At 45.7% G+C, this 19,027-nt stretch overlaps 1 protein-coding gene across 1 annotated transcript in view; it reads right to left on the reverse strand.

Annotated features, from left to right (window-relative positions):
* The window catches only part of SAMM50 (SAMM50 sorting and assembly machinery component), a 209,943-nt gene that overhangs the window by 87,461 nt on the left and 103,455 nt on the right, over positions 1-19,027 (reverse strand). Inside the window, exons 6-8 of the mRNA XM_078673862.1 lie at positions 9,335-9,465; positions 3,686-3,773; positions 3,331-3,459 (exon numbers count right to left, since the gene is read on the reverse strand). Coding sequence (XP_078529988.1) covers positions 3,331-3,459; positions 3,686-3,773; positions 9,335-9,465 — 348 coding nt within the window. The remainder of the gene's footprint in view (positions 1-3,330; positions 3,460-3,685; positions 3,774-9,334; positions 9,466-19,027) is intronic.

The raw sequence follows: 19,027 nt of genomic DNA on the forward strand, positions 1-19,027 counted from the left end.
TTGACCGGACTATATCACAACTAAAGTATCCACAGGTCTATTCAAATACTGAACAACACTAGGCTTTAAGGAACATGACTATATTCAGAATGACGAGTACACAGAACTGGGCAATCCTTTCAGGAGGATGGATTCCCATCACCCACCAAGGTGACATGCTTCATCATCTGGGTCTCCTCCTAGCGACAACCTGACTTTGCCTTGCTTGCTATTGATGAATTCAGACTATTGGCTTTGACATGGTCTCATGCCATCATGCTTTCTGACTTTGCCTTGCTTCTGCGTGCACAGAATTATGAGTTCTTACTATTGGCTTTGACATGGCCTCATGTCTGACTTTGCTTTGCTCCTGCCTACATAAGCAGAGATTCATATTCAAGGTCTTTCTGTTCCTCACTTTTTTTTTTAACCTCACTGACAATAGTGAACTGGATATTATCTGTGGAATCTACAAACTCTGTCTCAGAGTCAAAATACAGAGGCTTGGCCAGCCACTGTTTTGGCCTGGACGAAGACTGGTACAGCCTGCTCAGTTTTTTTCCAATGAGAAAGGGGCAGGGTTTTCTAGAAACTTCATCTCATGTTGAATAATGATACTTCAGTTGGAAGCTTTCGTAGGTCAGGTGTAGTTCACCACAGAATAGAGGTATTGCTGTGGGTTGGTGATGGAATTTGAGTCCTGACTGATACTCCTACCTGGGCTGTGAAAGGGCTTCCCCAGCTGAAGAGCGGGCAAGGATGTTGCAGAATCAGTTGGAGAGGTGTTCCTAACCACTCTCTCTCTCTCTATCTTGTATACATTTTCTACTCTCTACCTACCTGTACATATTGCATTTTATTCTAATTGTTTATTATAGGTAATTGGCATTTGAGAATCTGCATTTACTGATATATTTGGCTTACCTTTTTGAGCATTGCATTAATCAATAGTTTTCTTTGAGTCTGCTATGATTAATATATTTGGCCTACAGTTTTGAAGATTGCATTAATAAACGTATGTGTGTTATATTCCATACATTTGGATTGGTTTATTTACCTTGCCTTAAATGAGTGCACTGATGCCTGAAGGGTGGCAGTTCCAGGTGGGTCAGGGATTGTTTAAAGAGATCTTAGGGTAAGCAAAGCATTTACATATAGTGGTTGCATTGAACAATGTGAAAACAGAAATCCTGCTGATAAAAGGCGTCTGCATGTTAATGAAATCCTATTTTTACACATTTGTTGCAAGATGTCAAAGTTAAGTGGCGCAGACCATCACCGTAGTAACTTCACAACTTCAGTTTACCTGCAAAAAAATGCTTGAATATTTATCATTTTTTTCTGAATATTAGTGCTCAGCAAGTAAACAGCAGCCCTTGCTGCTGATCATCAGGGAGGTTGCATTCAATGGACAAGAAGGCCGTAACGGCCCTGGGCTATATATTGAGTATCATTGCTGTAGGATGCCATTTTATTTTTAACACACAACAAACTTTAAATACCTTCTAATGACCTGACTACACATTCAGCCATTAGGAAAGCAAAAATGAAGCACTTTTGTTGCAATTCCGAAGTGTGAAGGAAGCAAAGTATTTAATACGATCAAAACAAATCAAGACACTTAACCAGGTGATGCACAAATGATAAATATACACTAAAACCCGATTTTCACCCATAATCACTTGTGTGCAATTTAGTTTCCTCTGTAAAAATGTATGTCTCTGGAAATTTAGTGGCCATTTCAATAGAAAATGCACTGTCTGTAAATGACAGTGCGCTACCAATCCATGCTCTAATTACATTAAAAAATTGATTACCTCATGTCCATTAAAGCTACCCGAGATATGAGGGTTTGTTGTTCTAAAAATTAGACCATGGTTCTAAAACGTTTGGGGAGCACTGTTTTAATGCATTCAAGTCTAATCTTTTTCTACTGCACTAGCTAAAGTGCATTTTATATCTGTTCCTCACATTAGAAAAGTTACAATACTGAATACCATTGTATCTTTCGGACTAGATTTTTGTAATTCTGTCTATCTGGAACTCCTTCTATATCATAGATTGCAGTTAATCCAGAATCAGGTGGTCAGAATCTTATGTGGGTTTAAAGCCAGAGATCAGGTTACTGCTGCCCTGAAGACCGCTCACTGGTTTCCTGTGAAGGAGAGACGTTTGTCTAAATCAATGTGTTTCGTTTAGAAGGCCCGCTATATTTCACATGGCCAACCCGATTTCGATGTTATACCTCTAGGCGTTGGTTAAGCTTTGGCAATCACAAACTATTATCAGTTCAGAAGATTCACGGCAAAATTATTGGTGGAAGAGCCTTTTCAGTGACAACAGCTGGGCACTGGAACTTGCTACTTCTCCCTATACGTTCTGCACAAAATCTTTTCAAATTTCACAATTTTTCTAGCACATTTTAACTATTTAGGGCCTGATTACGATCCGGTTAGGAAAGGTTTCCGACCACCTCGGATCGGGAGAGTCCGACTGACCGAGTACAATGCATCCAGATACGATTTGGTTGGACTCCCATTGACTTCAATGGGAGCCTATGTTCCTTACCGCATCGTAATCGGACCCTCGGTCGGGAAGACACATTCCCGATTCGATTCGGAAGGAGCTAATGCCGTTAGGAGGCCTTCCTAACCGCATCGTAATCGGGCCCTAGCTGGGAATGCTTTCCTAACTGCATCGTAATCGGACCCTTAGTCTTTTTAGCGTCAAGAGACCCTATTGTGATTGTATGCTGCGCTCTAGAAATGATTACAATACAAATAAGTGTAAAGAAAAGTCATAATGACCAGACCATCAGTGGTTGAGAGGATCCATCTTTAATCACTCATTGTAAGGTGTTTAACAGGTAATTCATCAATAACATGCTGATGATTGCCAGTAGACCAGTTGTCCGAGCATGTTAAATAATATCCTGATGGAAGTAGTCAGCTTGTATCTTCTTGTCCTTTAATAGTGTCTTTGTAGGCAGGGTGCATTATCACATTTATACATGCATGCATTGTCAGGGTGCAAGCAGTAGTGCAAGAACTTTGGCTGTCCTTGGTGAAAAGACATTTTGATTCTCTCTCTTGGAAATAAAGTCTTAGTTGCTGGGTGAAGAGTTTTAGTATAGTGACAGTTAGAATCTACCAGAATGCGAGCTAGATAAACCTCCCTGATTTTGCTCCATCGATACAATCTGGAGATTCAACTTTTCAATCAAGGACCAATTACCCAATATCAGGGTTGTAAGAATTTGGCAAAGCTTTCCAAGTTATAAGTGGAATACAGTGGAACAGTATGACATGACTATTTCACAGCTCATATAAAAGAAAGGTATGGACGTCTTACAGCCAAAGATGACTTCAACGAATGTCCACTTTCTTCCCGAATAGCAAAGGATGCAGTCCTGGCAAGACAGCCCAATTCCCGCCAAACACCTTCCCACTTCAGTATATGATTAGACTTCCAAATTGGGAACTGAAAAGAAAATGGGTAAGCATGACTTATCAGGCAAATATCCAAGACCCCCTGGATCCCTCTGTATAAATACACTGCATATGTACACATTATGTTGCAAGATTCATGCATGCGTTTCTATCATTTCAAGGGTGCCGACTTGATGGTCGAGCTAAGAGACAACCATGAATACAGATTATGTGTTGAAGGGAAGGACTAGAAATCACAAATGTAGAAAGTTTCTCACCCCAATTTCTGCTGATATTCCTTTGTCAGTCTCACGCAGTGAGCTCCAAGGAAACTGACCCGTTACCTTATAAAGGTTTAAAGAAAAGCTGCAAAGAAACCATAGAATCATATATGAAATAAAATCAAAACGGTTATTTTTTCTTATAAAGACAAATAATAAACTGACTAATAAGACGTATTTGTGATAAAAAGTTACTGTCCAATTTGCATGTTAAGGCAGGTGTGCATCACAGTGTATTTAGAATATTTATTTTATATAAAATGGACTAGACTCAGTGGTAAACAAAGCACTTTACAAGTAGTTACCAGTTGTGGCACAAGAACAAATAAACAAAAATACAGAGGGTCCAGTAACATGGAATACAAGATATATATTCAAATAATATACACACAACACAAAAGCAAAAGCTGAACATTGGAAGCCATTCGAAAACTAATTTAAAACAATATAAATTCAGAATAGAATAATATGAGATTACCTAGCAAAAACCGTTACAGAATACAAACTCTCAGAACCAGAATAATTTTATTTTTAAAGATTTTGTTATCGATTTTTTCAATCGGCACATAACAGGGATGCAGTTGCATAACAGAGTAGCGTGATCCCACCTTTTGTGGTTCTGTAATTTTCAAACCTGACTGCATTATAGTTTTGCCCTCACGTAGGCCAGTAAAGTAGGTCCAAAACAAGTGGCTTTGCCTTCTGAGTTCGTGCATATATTAATTTGGGTTTCTCTGACTCTGAATAAACTGCAGAGAGAGTAACCCTTTTCACCTGAAACTGACCTTTTGCAAAACCTGTTTCACTAGCTGATCGTTGTCTGAGTTTTTCAATCACTGTTCAGGACCTCGTTAACTTTTAGTGTTCCTTGCACATATCTTATCTTAAACAATATCTAAATGGTATCTTTTCCTAAGACTTTCCTTCCTGAAACATATGTTTTTGCCATGTGTCATGACTGCCATCTGGTGTTACTTTTTATGTAGGCCTTAGAAGTTAGTTTGTGAGCAAAGCCGTCTGACCTATTGTGAATTATACACATTAACCAAGGATTTCTTCGTGCACTGGAGTTAATTTCAGAAGCTGGCCTTTAACCTGGAATTGACCCTGCCAAGCCAATTTCCCTGCAAGATCGTTATTTGCTTTTCCAATCACTATTCAAGACATTTGTTAACTTTTAAGTTTCTTTACGTCTCTGTTATCCTGCACATTATCTGAAACTACTTTTCTTGACTATTTCTTCATTTCATGGGTTACGCTTTCAATTAAGGGTTTGTGCGGGCCTTCCAGATTATTATTTAGATATGTCTAAATATTAACTTGTGGGTTGGGACACTGTAAAATTAGCTTTACTGTATGATGCTGTGTGATGTCATGTATTTTCTATTGGTTGAATTTTGGTGCAGGGGCGTGCATTTTAAATGTACCTTTTTGTGTATAAATAGGGATGTCTCGCCTTAGTAAAATTGAGCAGTTTCTTGAGTTGTACACCGTGTTGTGTTGCTGGGATTTCTGCTACTAGCTGCAGCTAATAAATTTGATCTCTGACGCCACCTAGAAGTATTCCGTGTCTCTGTATACCAAGGCAAGGGAACCTAGAGGACTTTTGGGCGTGTCCCTGACGCCGCTGGGTACTTGAAAACCTGGTTCTTCACTTTCAACTATAGAGGGGTTTGTGCTTACCATCCCCAACCTATAACTCCCACCCCCACAGTCCCCCACACCATAGTTTCTATGAATTTGTAGGCAGCAGCAGAGTTCAACCATGTTGATAGGGCCACTGAGCCGCAGTATGTCGATATTATTCGAAGTTTGCTGATTATGTGGGGCTATCTGTGTGAGAAGTTGGCCTGGATTATGCTGTCCACTAATTAAAGTGGGCACCTTGCACAAGTCCAAATGACCCTTATTGATGATTAGGTCAAAGACAACCTTTAAAGAAAGCTATCCTAGTGGTAGCTGTGGAGAGCAGCCTTCAGGCCAAGTCTCGAAGGAATGTAGAGCAGCTTCTTTTACCAGATTAGAACCTCCTGAATAACCAAATGAAAGGAGAACCACACAGTAGATATATAAAATATATGTATTTATTACTAAACACTCTCTACTAACCTCTATACGACAGTAAACAGCACAATACACAGTGGGCTCCAGGGGGAGACCGAACCATATACTAAGAAAGTGGTATAACAACCACGACTTGACTAGACACAGTGCCTAGAGCACGTAGAATAGCTGGGACACCAAGGAACCACCCAAAGTAGTGACACAGGAGACCCACGGAGTACGGGTGCAGTGTGAGAACACAGACGCGAGCTCCGTACAACTATGGGAAAGTCGCGGTTGGAAAATTACAGTTTAAGGATACTTCGGAGAGGACTTCAAGCAAACCCTTTGAAACATAGAAGGTTCTAAGGCCAGCATCCTTGTGAACACCGAAGTACCCATATTCCCTATCCCAGGGGAGCCGGGTGCATTGGTGTCAAGTGATGCTGGAAACCGTCATTTTCAATGGCGTGACTCAAAGAAGTGCTGCTGCCGGGAAGATGAAAAGTGTCCGGTGGAATCCAAGCCTGGATCCGAGGTGAGAAGAACCTGAAAACAGAGGGGACAGGATCTGGGTCACGTCAGGGTGACCAGGGGATCAGTAGACGAATGCCCACCGATGTCGGGTGCTTCAGGTGAGATGACGGGATGCTTGACTCTGCAGCCACGGGGACCAGGAGATGTTGACGATGACCAAAGTCCGGAGGTGTGCTGTCCCACGAAGGATGTCGAGTGCTGAGGGGTCAGTGACCGGACTGAACACCAACAAGCCGTGGCAAATGCAAACCACGCGGGCAGAGGAAACCAGTCACGGTGTAGACCAGCAAGGTCCAGGAGACTCTCCAAGCTATGGGGAGTCGGGCACGTCTGGGGCAACCAGGGAAGCACAAGAAAAACCAAAGTTACCTTCACAGGGACCCACAAGCCAACAGACCAGGGATCGCAAAGGGACCTTGAGCTGAATCACAAAATACCAGCCCACGGAAGACTCGTGGAGTGTAGGCCTGAAATCTTCTGTGCAATTACTACTCGGGGTTGGGACTACACGTAGCCCAAATCACAGCCTCAGGGATCACCAAAAAGCATATGCTGCTGCAAAAGTACACGGTGCACAGGGGTTCGGGTTGCCAGTCCCCACGAGGGATACTGGTCTCAGAATTGCTGAGAGGGCAGATCGACCTCCGGGACGCTCAGGAACCCACCTCCTGTGCTGCAGAAATCTTCGGAGTCCTCAGGAGCTCGGGAGATGCAAACCGGTCAGATGCTTTAAAGGTGCCTGCCTTGCAGGGGAGTAACTCCTTTACTGCAAGAGTGATTCTTCAGTCATCCAGGGTAGTGTAAATCGTCAAAGTACTTGGTTTCTGCTTGCAGAGTTTAGTCCAGGGAAAATCTAAAGACCTGTAGTCAGGGTTCCTACTTTATACCCAAGGAAGGGGTGGGACAAACTTTGAGGACCCAACTATGGGAGGGTCCGGACACAGGGGTGGTTGCACCCATGTCATTTGTCCAGTTTCGTGCCAGAGCAGGAGCAAATGGCTCCTGCAACCGGTTTCAACTGGACTATGCACTGGGACACCAAATGTGCCCCCAGTGCAGACGGTCAGGCACTCTCAGAGTGCACCCACCCAGCCCAATATACTAAATCCTGTCTGGGAGGTAGTCACACCTCCCTGTGACAGGAAACCTATTGTCCAGCCTCCCCTGCTCGAGCTCAGCTCAGCAGCAGGCGTGACTGTGGCTGGCAGCATCCATTTTGTGATGCCCAGGTCAAGAAAGCTGGTACCGGGTAGCCGGTTGACCCACAGTAGTGGATTCACAAGGGAGGAATCATACTTCTCACACCAGTTACTGATGTGGAGGTATGATTCCAAGGTGTTTGACACCAAACACAACATGTTTCTAAGGAGCTGTTTTAAAGTTAGCATTTACCGCGAGGTTATAATGCACTTAAATATATAAGGTTGACTGCACCACAAACAACCCCAGAAAATAGGTTCAAAAGGCTGCAGAGGGGCTCTGCTCATGCATGAGCACCCTCTCACATAAAACCCAGCACCCTGCCTTCAGTATTGATAAGGCCTGCCATAGGGGTGACTGATAGGTTTATATGGGCAGTGATTTAGAATAGATATTGTGCACCTATATCTAAGTAATGGGTGCATGCACCACTTTACACAGGCTGCTGTAGCAGACCTGTGGTGTCAGTTTGAATGGTCTCTCAGGGGTGGCATAATACATGCTGCAGCCCCTGGGAGACCTCTTGGGTACCTATGCCCTGGGTACGTGGTGTACCATATGCTAGGGACTGATAAGGGTACCCCAGTATCCCAATGGGAACAGTCCAGCCAGAACTGCCAAGCCAAGCCCTCCCTGGAGTGGAAACAAGCATCCTAGGACCGGTTTAGTGCTTTCAGCCCTCATCAGCAGGATAGCTTGACTCTAGTGGCATGAAGAGCACGGGACCCACGTCTGCGCTCACTGTTCCACTGGAGTCAAGCTATTCTGGCTGATGAGGGGTAAAACCCCGAAACCGGTCCTAGGAAGCTTGTTTTCGGTCCAGGGAGGACCTTGCTCGGCTGGTCAGGCTGGACTGTTCACATTAGGCACAGGGTCAAGACTAATTGTCTATGGGCAGCTCTAAACTGGGGTGGCATGGTAAGCAAAAGAATGATGGATTTAACCCATATCTCTTAACTAGGGGTGAATGTTTTGATTTGTTCTGCATTCCGTCCATCAATTGTGTGTCTTTTGCTTCCTCGCCCTAAGTGCGCCGGGTATGTCTAGACGTGGGTCCCGGGCTCACTATGCCACTCGAGTCAAGCTATTCTGGCTGATATGGGGTGAAACCCCGAAACCGGTCCTAGGATGCTTGTTTTAGGTCCAGGGAGGACCTGGCTTGGCAGTTCGGGCTGGACTGTTCCCATGAGGCACAGGGTCAAGACTGATTTGCATATGGCCAGGTCTAAACTGGGGTGGCATGGTGAGCAAAAGAATGATGGATTTAACCAAGATCTTTTGACTGGGGTGAATGTTTCGATTTGATGTTCATTCCGTCCATCAATTGTGTGTCTTCTCACCAGTGGGACCATACACACAGAAAAAAAACTTAGCCCAAATAATTTCAAGGAAAAAAAATACATCTATCTGAGGAACATAGATAGAATACCACATTGGAGTCTTCACTCACTTTAGTAAAAGCTTTCCATCTACTATCTTTCCGATTATCTTCCATTGTCCCCTTCACCAACGACATATCATAATGCAAGTCATTCAAGTACTCAGAACCATAACCCCTTTAAACCAGGTCCTACAGCTAGCTACTTCTCTGAATCCATGCATTGTGTGGAGGCAGGCAGCATTATCCCAGAAAAATAAACATGGCAGGCGAGGTGCCATTTACCCAAGACAGCTTCAAGAAAAAAGTAATTCAAATGCATAAATATACAACACAAGTATTTGGAAATTATTTTGGCTTAATATCTAGAACTGTTACTTTCAGAATTTACAAAAATATACGAAAAACATAAAGGACAGCTGCCTAACCTCCAAAACTCTGATGTACCTAAATAAAAAAAGAAAATCCAATAACGCGTTCTTTCTTACTTTCTTTCAAAGTTTCCAGGTTGTGGTTTGAAAAATGAAAGACCGTAGGAGGTTTCTTTTGTACCATAGGAGAACTGGAAAGTTAGCTTCTCTGCACGTCCAAAAAGATTTGGAAGTTTAAGCCCGAGTACCTTAAAAAGACAAACCAACACACATTAATTATCAACATAAATCATGCACAATTTCTAAATCAGTATTCATGAAAGCTGGGCATCACACAAGAACAACTTTCAGGAGCCTGCCAAGACAGCAACATCATCTTGGCTAGGAGCCCAGCGGAGGAAAAGTGCAGTGCTAACTATGGAGTGCATCTGCCAGCACCACTTGATCTTAGAACTCTCACCTACCTCCTACTCTTCAGAAATCTCTAAGCTACTGATCTCAATGGCCCATTGGAGTTGCTCCTATTGACAACATAAGAGTAAGCAAACAGTAGCAGACAGTACTAGAGGGATAGTTCGGACTCAAGAACAGTATTACATTTGGGGTAACTATTGGTAGAAGAACCACAGGAAACACACATGACTATTTGCAAACGTTAACCCATCACCTTGTGTGTTTTATGTAATGCCCTAAATAGCCAGCACAGATGTGGGGCTCTTCCTTGCTATGACATAGGACGCAAGCTATAGACCTGGGATGAGGCATAACAAGACAGTCACAGTTTTGGGGTTGCTTGTGTTTCCTTCTGCGGGAGATCTTGCCAGGCAGTTCAGGATGGGCTACTTCGATGAGGAGTAGGGTCAGTAGAAGTTAAGCCTCTATGTTTAGCATCACAATTGGTCGAAAAGCTGGGTTCAAATGTTAACCAGAGCGATTGCTAGTGGTTCAGAATATTTGCAAGCATTCCTCCCATCACCTTTTGTGTGTTAGAAGAACAAAGGGACATGGTCATTCTCACAAGAACTTACTTGAAAGCGCAAGGATTATGGACAAAATTATTCTGATTGGGACTTCTTTCTGGTACAAGAAAGTCCATGATGGAGGATACCTTGCGGTGAAACACCCAAAATATATTTGAGGGTTCAGATGTGCTCTAAAAAAGGATCATGGGGGCATGTCCAAGATGGCACCAGTGTGAGACCTATACCTTGGAGCTCTGTCGCACGAGCATTGCAAGGAGGCTGCTGCCGGGTTCCCCAGGGCCTCAAAGTGGCTACAATCTTGCCAAGAGGTGCCCCTCTTTGTTTAGAACAGGGCCTGACCCTGCTCCGCCCAGAGAGCCGGCACTGGAGCCTGATGAGGAGAGCTGGCAGGACAGCCATGCGGCTAAGATGGCGGCTGCTAAGGAGTTCTGAACAGAGATCCTGCTGCGAGCTGTGTTTGTTTGGCTCCTGGTGCGTGCTTGCTTATGAAGTGCGAAGTCTACCGTCTCAAGAGGGGACTGGGTGACACCTGGTCACTGCTACCCAGGCGGTGGGGCCCTTGAGCTACTCGTCGGCTCCGAGTCAGCGCCGGTTTGGGGCCACAGTCTGGGTCACGCGCCGGGTGGTGTGAGGTAGTTGTGCTCCCACCTGAGCCCGGTGTCTGCCACTGATCGGTGTGACAAAGGGAGGGCCGCTGGGCGGCCCCTGCAGCTTTCCATCGCTCTCCTTTCTAGATGACAGCAGGAAACAGCGGATCACGCCACACAGCACTTCAAGACTACAAGGACATTTGGATGTTTTAAGTATGAAATATTGTTTTTATTACTTGTTGTTTTATTGTATTGTCTTTTATGACTTGTGTCGAAATAAAGACTTACTGAATGACTACACAGACTTTTGAGGGTAGGCTTGTATGGCCGGAGATGTGTGGCAGATGTGGCACGATTCGAAGCATCCCCCTGACGGCCTAAGCCATAGAGTCTCGAATAAAATGTAAAATGCTGACTATTGTCCATAGAGCCCTCTATGGCTCAGGGCCGACCTATCTACAGAGGAGATTTGCCTTTTATAACCCAGGGAGACAGTTGCGTTCTTCCTCTCAATTACTGATGCAGACCCCTAGGTTCAACCGCCATAGGCTTGGCAGGAGCTCTTTTGGTCGGAAAGCTGGCCTAGCCTGGAACGCACTGCCACTGGCATTGCGTGGTATCCAGGATCCTACGATCTTTAAGAAAAAGTTAAAAACCCTTCTTTTTTAGTTACTGCTTGGCTTTAGTTTCTTTTTTCCACTGCACACGCCGGGACACTCTGTTGAGTAGCCGTACGCGCTACAAATATATATAACATAACATAACATAACTCCTCTGTTGTGGCCTTATGGTGGCAGATCCCCCATGATACAATGAATTGGATGTCTGCCACGGTTTGCCCCAATGACTTGGACCCTCAGGTTTTGGTATACCATGCTCCCAGGCGAGGAACTAATTTGTTTACTGTTCTTCCCGCCCCCCACCTGGCATCCTATATCAATACACATACATCCTGAGCACCATCATGCAGACGAAGCACTGGGGGATACATGTTTGCTGTCAGGCTTCCACATGATTTTTATGGCCCTCGATACATGGTGACCTATGGTTAACGTTTGGGGTCTCAATGCCTCAGCGAAACGCCAGGCACTTCTCTCCTTCCTTAGCTAAGTGTGACATTTACCTTATCCAAGAAACTCACCTCCTTAAGGCTTACTGGAGATGTCTTCGTTCCCGATAATTTCACTGTCAATACTTTTCTTCGAGGCAGGGAAAGAGTACGGGGGTGGCGATTCTTCTAGCTACACATTTCCCAGGGTGGGTGACACAACCCCATACAGAACTACCTGGTAGGCTTCTCTCACTGCAAATCGACCTCTAAGGTCACACTTTGACGCTGGCTAACCTCTATGCTCCAAATGATCACCAAAAAGCTTATATTAAGAATGCTACAGCCCGTGTTCTTGCCACCCCAGACACAGATATCATTGTTTTTTATTTAAGTTATCTGAAACGTATATCCAACATAGCATATATAGTACACAGGTAGTTACATGCTTAGTAATGATATTTAGGTGACAAGTAAATGCATCACATTATCTGGAACACCAGAAACATCAATAGACACATCTTAACATTGCTCGTATGCAACAAATTCACATAAGGGAACGTATCTGAGTAAGCTTAATACATAATTTTTTTGCCAAATATACACATCAAGCAGAAACGGACAGTAGCCAAATATTTTGTTCAACTGACAGTAACATGTGTAGTGCTTGTGGCATCGACAGGATGTTCCAGGAGGTACACCTTTAGGGGGTCCCAGATATCTGGAGGGGGCGAAGTGATGGGGAGGAGTTCTGCGTATGTGTCTGTTTGTTCCTGCCAGAACAACATGTAATTTATCCACTCCTTAAATTCGGGTGCGCTACCTCGACCCCATCTGCATGCTATTCTCCTTTTAGCCAGCAAGAGACAAAATGATACAAATTCCCGATGTGTCGTGACAGGGTTTTCCGTGTACCGTAGTAGGGTCAACTTGGGATATGGTTGGAGCTTCAGGGAAGTCATCTGCTCCAATGCTGTAATCACTTGGCGCCAGTAGACTTGAACAGTGCTACAATCCCAGGCAAGGTGCAGAAAGTCAGCCGCCTCCACTCCACACCTGTCACATTTATCATCAACTCGTAGTTTAGATCTGCGCATTTTAACCGGGGTATAGTAGGAGCGGTGCAGAAATTTGTAGTGCGTGATGCGCAAGCGGCTGCTAGATAAAACTTGTTCTGTCTGAGAACAACAATATCTACATTGCTGGTGCGTGATACTATGTCCCAGCTCAACAACCCACTAGTCTCTAGCCGCAATAGGGGTTAAGGTTAAATTTGTGTATAAACTGTAATACAGAGTAGACACTAAATGTGAGACAGTATCAGCCCATAGTATTGTGCGCAGTGGGGAGACTTCCTGGGGTTCTTGTGGGTATGAGGGTGTGTACTCTTTGATACACTGTCTCACCCTGACATATAGGAAAGTATCCATCGGGGAGGGTGGTTGTTTTGAAAATAACTGTTGCAGTGTATGGAATTTCACATTTAAATAAAGGTCTCCCCAGCAAGTGAAGTCATACTTAGCTTTATTTTTTTTACAGGCACCTTCCTGCAAGACCGGCATTTTGGGGTGGTAAACAGGAGGAAGGAGAGGTGAGTACAGCATGGGGGCTTGTAGTGGTCTAGCAATGTGTTGCCATGCTTTCACCGTGCAGTTGACAGATGACGGGTCAGCCGCCCTGGGAGAGGCTGTGGTTAAAATGGCACGTTCCAACAGAACGGGGTCCGCCAGCAAGTGTTCCGCTGCCACGTGAGGTGTGTATCTAGGGGGGTGGAAGAAGTAGTGGGCATAATGTGCCTGTGCGCAGAGATAATATAATTCCAGATTAGGGACATCCAACCTTCCCTAGGTATAGGGTCTGGTAAGTGTTTCCCACTACAACCAAGATTATTTGCCACCCCGTCAGATGGGTCAGTTCTGAGCGCAGTGCGGAGAAAAAATGCCTGCCCGGGTCATACGAGATGTTTAAGAAAAGATATAGTAGTTTGGGGAGGACAACCATTTTTATGAGAGCGGTGCGTCCTGCCATGGAAAGCGGAAGAGCAATCCATCTTGTGATACTGCTTGTAAAGTTCTCCAATGCTCTGCCATGGTTGAGCCGCATCAGCTCTTCACGGTCGGCAGTGATGTGTATCCCCAGGTATTTCACTTCAGTAGCGCACCACTCTATGGGAAGGTCACGAGTGAAAGCTGTCACCGAAGTTGTGAGTGGAAAAATCTGAGATTTCTCCTAATTAATGTCAATTCCAGAAAGTCCCCCGAATGTCACAAACTCCCGAAGCAGCTGGTTGAGGTTGTGGTGTGGTTCTCTAATGTATAAGGTGACATTGTCAGCATATAGAGAAATGAGTATTGGGAGAAGGAAGCAGCGTAGCGCCTTGTCTTGATGGTATTGTCTGATTTTGGCCGCAAGGGGCTCAATTGCTAGCGCGAAAAGGAGTAGAGAGAGCGGGCATCCCGGCAGGGTACCCTGGGTGATAGAGAAGGGTGAGGAAGTGTGTCCATAAATTAAAACCGTTGCTACCGGAGTCGTGTACAAGGGACGTATCCATGACAGGTAACCTCTAGGTAGCCCCATATTTTGAAGGATAACAAATAGGTAGTCCTATTCCACTGAATCAAAGGCCTTCTTGGCGTCTAAAACAACCACCACTAGTGCCAACTGCGGCTCTACGTTTTGTAGGATGGAGAAAAGGGCACGGAGGTTATATGACGTCGCCGTGCCCGGAATAAATCCAGCCTGATCTCGAAGAACTAGTTTCTCCATCAAGAGGCTTGGCCTGTTTGCCAGTATTTTTACGAGGATTTTCGCATCATTTTTAATGAGAGATAGAGGGTGGTCGGAGTCACAAATGTTCACAGGTCTACAAGGTTTCAGGAGAGAAGTGATGAGAGCCTCCCACATTGAGCCGGGCAGAATCTCCAGCTCCTGGGCCTCTATCTAGACCTGCTTTAGTACTGGAATCAGTTGATCAATGTAGGTTTTATAGAAGCCAATGGGGAGGCCATCTGAGCTCGGGCCTTCCAAGACTTCATCTGCATAATTGCAGTTTGCATCTCATCATTTTCAAAAGGTGCCGTAAGGAACTCTCTCTGGGCGTCACCCAGCCATCCCAGAGTTATGTCCTTCAGGTATACGGAGAGGTCAGGGGGCTGGCCTCCACGAGTGCTATATAGATCAGCATAAAACTTGGTGAAAATGTTAAGGATATCGAGACTGCCTCTATGATGTGTACCACTTGTGTCATTAATTTCTAGGATGTCATTTGAGAAAAGGGGCAGCCGAATTTCCATTGCTAAAGCTCTGCCCGGTCTCCCTTCCTTCCCAAACTTACGATAAAGTATTTTCCCCGGGATTTAGCTTCACGCTCAGCAGTATCCTTGAATTCATAGAGTTTATCTCTAAATGTTGCCCGTGGAGTCCCGGAGGTGTCTCACCAACGGTTACTTTCCAATTGTTTCAGCTCATCTTCAAGTTTCCGCAAACTACGTCGGATATCTCGAAAGACTCCGAAGCACTTGGCTATACAAGACCCCCTAATCGTCACTTTGAAGGCCTCCCAGACTATGTGCATGTGAGTAACGCAGCCTGTATTTCTCTGAAAAAAGTCAACAATTTCTGCACCAAGTTCCGCCTTAAATGCAGAATCTAGTAGAGCCTCTGGCATGAGTCTCCCGCACCTTGGAGTAGCGATCGAGTTAGGAGGTAGAATCGTCATAAGAGCCGGGGCATGATCTGAATAAGTTCTGGCTAAGTATTCAGCAGCATGTATCCACGGGACAACACCTTGGGAGACCACCCAGTAATCTAACCGGGCCCAGGTAGAGTGCGCCGCTGTGTAGTGTGTGTACCTCCCTGCCATCGGGATGAAAGCAGGTTGGATCTGTCAACAGTGGGGCAAAGTGCAGTATTGAAATCACCCCCCCCCCCCGCAGATAATATGAGTGGATCCTACTTTAAGGATTTGTCCCCATAGCGTAGTGAAGTAGTCCGGGTTATCCACATTCGGCCCATAACAGCACACTAGCGTGTCCGACTGTGTGCCTAGTGTTCCCCAAATCATGCAGCTCCTACCCAAGGAATCATGATACGTCCCACCCAGAAAGAAAGGAGTGTTCTTTTTTAGAAGAATCACTGTGCCCCTCGAATACGTAGAATATGATGAGAAGACTTGGGCTGTGGCCCACTTATTGGTGAAACCAGGAGTGCAATGTGGGTCTAAGTGCGTCTCCTGCAGCATAGCAATGTGGACTTGATGTTAGTCGAGATATGTAAGGATTTGCCTACACTAACGGGGATCCCCAACCCCCTGATGTTCCATGTAAGAAGATTTACCTTTAACCCCTCAGTATGCGGAGTGATAGCAGAGCGGTATGTGGTTATCCTGATGTGTATCGGACGAAAAGCTGTGAGTGCATCTCTCGGAGTACTTGCATGTCTACCTGCTGGAAAGTAAAATTGGCGTACATTTGAAATAACAATTCCAGTCCCTCCCCTCCCCCCAAAACAGGACCCCAATCATACTGGCATTTTTCCTCCCAAATAACCTTAGACATTGCAGTCCAAATTAAGTACCCCTAAAGAAGAAAACAGTAAGTGGGAACACACGTGTGGAGGTCGCTAGCAGGCAACAAGATTCTCCCTTCTCCCAGAGCTGACAAGGCAGCCTCCCATTGGCAGGGGATAGAGGGAGGAATGGGGGTGCCTGGCATAATCCAAACTTTATACATGAGGGATATTGTGCCCGCCGCCCACCAATGAGAACATATTCATTGCATGTATCACTTATCTGTCTCTTATCATCAACACAAACAAATCGCCTCGGAGACTTGGCATATTTCTCTCATTGGGAGGAGTATGTAGCATTCTGCCGCCGCTCAGGCACCACAAGCTCAAGATGCAGTACATGGGGAGACAGGGTATAATGGCTTGTCTCTAGTGCTGTCATTTTTTACCTTTAGAGTCAGTCAATGGTAGGAGATGTAGATCTGAAAGGGCGCTCCCTGGATTCACGCTGCGGCGAATGTTTCTTGACATTTTTGAGAAAATCATCAACCTGTTGTGGGTTAATAAAGAAATGCTGTTTGCTCTGATATGTAACTCGCAAGCGTGCCGGGTACATAAGCGCGTATTCAATTTGCGCCTTCCAAACTTTTTGTTTGGCCGGTAAGAATTTGCGCCTCGCCTGCTGAACTGCAGTAGTGAAATCAGGAAAAATGGGGAATTTGGTGCCTTCATAATGAAGGGTCCTTTTTCCCTGGCCATTTTGAGCGCTATATCGCGGTCTCTGTAGTTAAGAAGAAGGGCTATAATCGGGCGCGGGGTGCTGCATGGGGGGTCTTGGGCCCAATGATCTGTGCGCCCTCTTCACTATCGATTGAGAGGCGAAGTCCTATGTGCCAAAAGTGTCTCGCAGCAGGCGCTCAATAAAGTCCTCCATACGCCCAGTGTTGGTGCTCTCCGGTATCCCAATGACGCAGATGTTTATGTGATGGCTGCAAGCCTCTAAATCCTCAATTTTGGCAGCAATAACTTTGAGAAGCCTGTCCATTTTTGCCATTTGTTATTATATCTGGGCCCTAGCGCCTACATTGTCTGAGATGCGCCTTTCCGCCTCCTTGATTTGTCCGTTATGTTTGTCCACCTTTTGGACTATAAAACCCATGCGGCTATTCATGGAGTCCATTTTGCTGGAGATGTCTGTAAGGCTCTGTTGCATGGCCAACAGTAAGCTTTTGACTTCATCATCTTGGGTGGTCGGCGGTGCCTGCGCTAGTTCTTCTTTGGGTTGTTCCTGTTCCTCCGAACTGGAGCGCGTGGCCTTCTTGGTTTCAAAAAGGAGTTTGGACTGGCAATCATCTGCCTTATCCATGATAAAGGGAATACACTGTGCTGTAGGTACAGTAACCAAGGAGGTGGGAGCCCTGACATCGTACCGTTGTCAAGGGTGAAATCGAAAGGTGTCAGGGTGGCTTCACCACCAGCTCTCTTCCCAGAATGAGAGGCAAGTAAGCTAGCGAATATCCAAACGCCTAGTACATGTCACAAGTGGTAGACCCTTCATAAGCCTCAACAATGCCCAGGAAGAGAGGAGTAGTTTATTGCACCTTCATATAGAGAGTGTGACGATTGTAGGTCTTCATGCACCCAGAAGAGGAACGGAACGGGGCTGCAACAGCAGCGCACGGGTCAGCTAAATTGAGTGCGCAACAATGAAAGCGTATGGAGAGAGCACGGTGACACCTAGTGGAATTGGGCAAACGGCGGCAGCATGTACCACATAACACCGTGTGTTCACTACGTTGTATCAGGCGTACTGTAGATGTCCTTGAAAGTGAGGCAGGAGCAACCCACCGTGTGTTCACTACGTTGTATCAGGCGTACAGTAGATGTCCTTGAAAGTGAGGCAGGAGCAACCGCTGGCAAAGGATGTGAGGATAAGTATGGGCCAGCATGGAGGCTGGTGGCTCCCTATTCACAGTGCGAGCTGGATGTAAGACAGCCTGTATGTTGGCGGGGTGCTGTGAGTCAAATCTCGCCTCTCTTGGTTAGGCTCCGTCAGCAAGTGTTGTCTCTTTCCGCACACAACTCAACATAGTGGGGAGAAGCTGGAGGGTGCGCGGCTGTGCAGTCTCTCTCAAGTAGTATGAGGTAAACAGGAGCGGCAGGCCCCCATTCAAAGCAGTGCCATGCCGCATGTTTACTACAGCGCAGCAGGCCACAAAAGCAGTGGGGGGGTTTTCTGGGGAGACGGGCTGGCGCCAAATCGATTATTCAGCAGCAGTCAAGCGAGGAGGTCTAGTTAGGGTGCAAGACAGCAAGATGCGAGAGTTCCCCATTAACTGTGCAAGAAGGGCTCCATTGGAGAACGGGCATTAGCGGGTCAGCACAGTCCAAAACACTCCACCGAATCCGCCCTGATTGCGGCATCCAAGGGGATTTTTCTTTATCTCTGACGGTATTTACCGCCTTTTACCACACCCGCTTAGGTGAAGGAGGATAAGAGTTGCAGGGCGTGCGGCAATCTGGCTACACATGAGAGGTCCAGGAGGTCGCGGATATCAGCTCGAGTCCCACCGAGGCCCATACATCACGTGGACTCCCCGGGGCTCGTGTAGCGGCAGCAGCCGAGCCGACCTCCAGACGCGCTCCACGTCAGTCTCCGCTCACGACATCACCCGCCTCCGGG

Source organism: Lissotriton helveticus, chromosome 1_1 (assembly GCF_964261635.1).
Source record: "Lissotriton helveticus chromosome 1_1, aLisHel1.1, whole genome shotgun sequence".
In the NCBI taxonomy this organism is placed as follows: domain Eukaryota; kingdom Metazoa; phylum Chordata; class Amphibia; order Caudata; family Salamandridae; genus Lissotriton; species Lissotriton helveticus.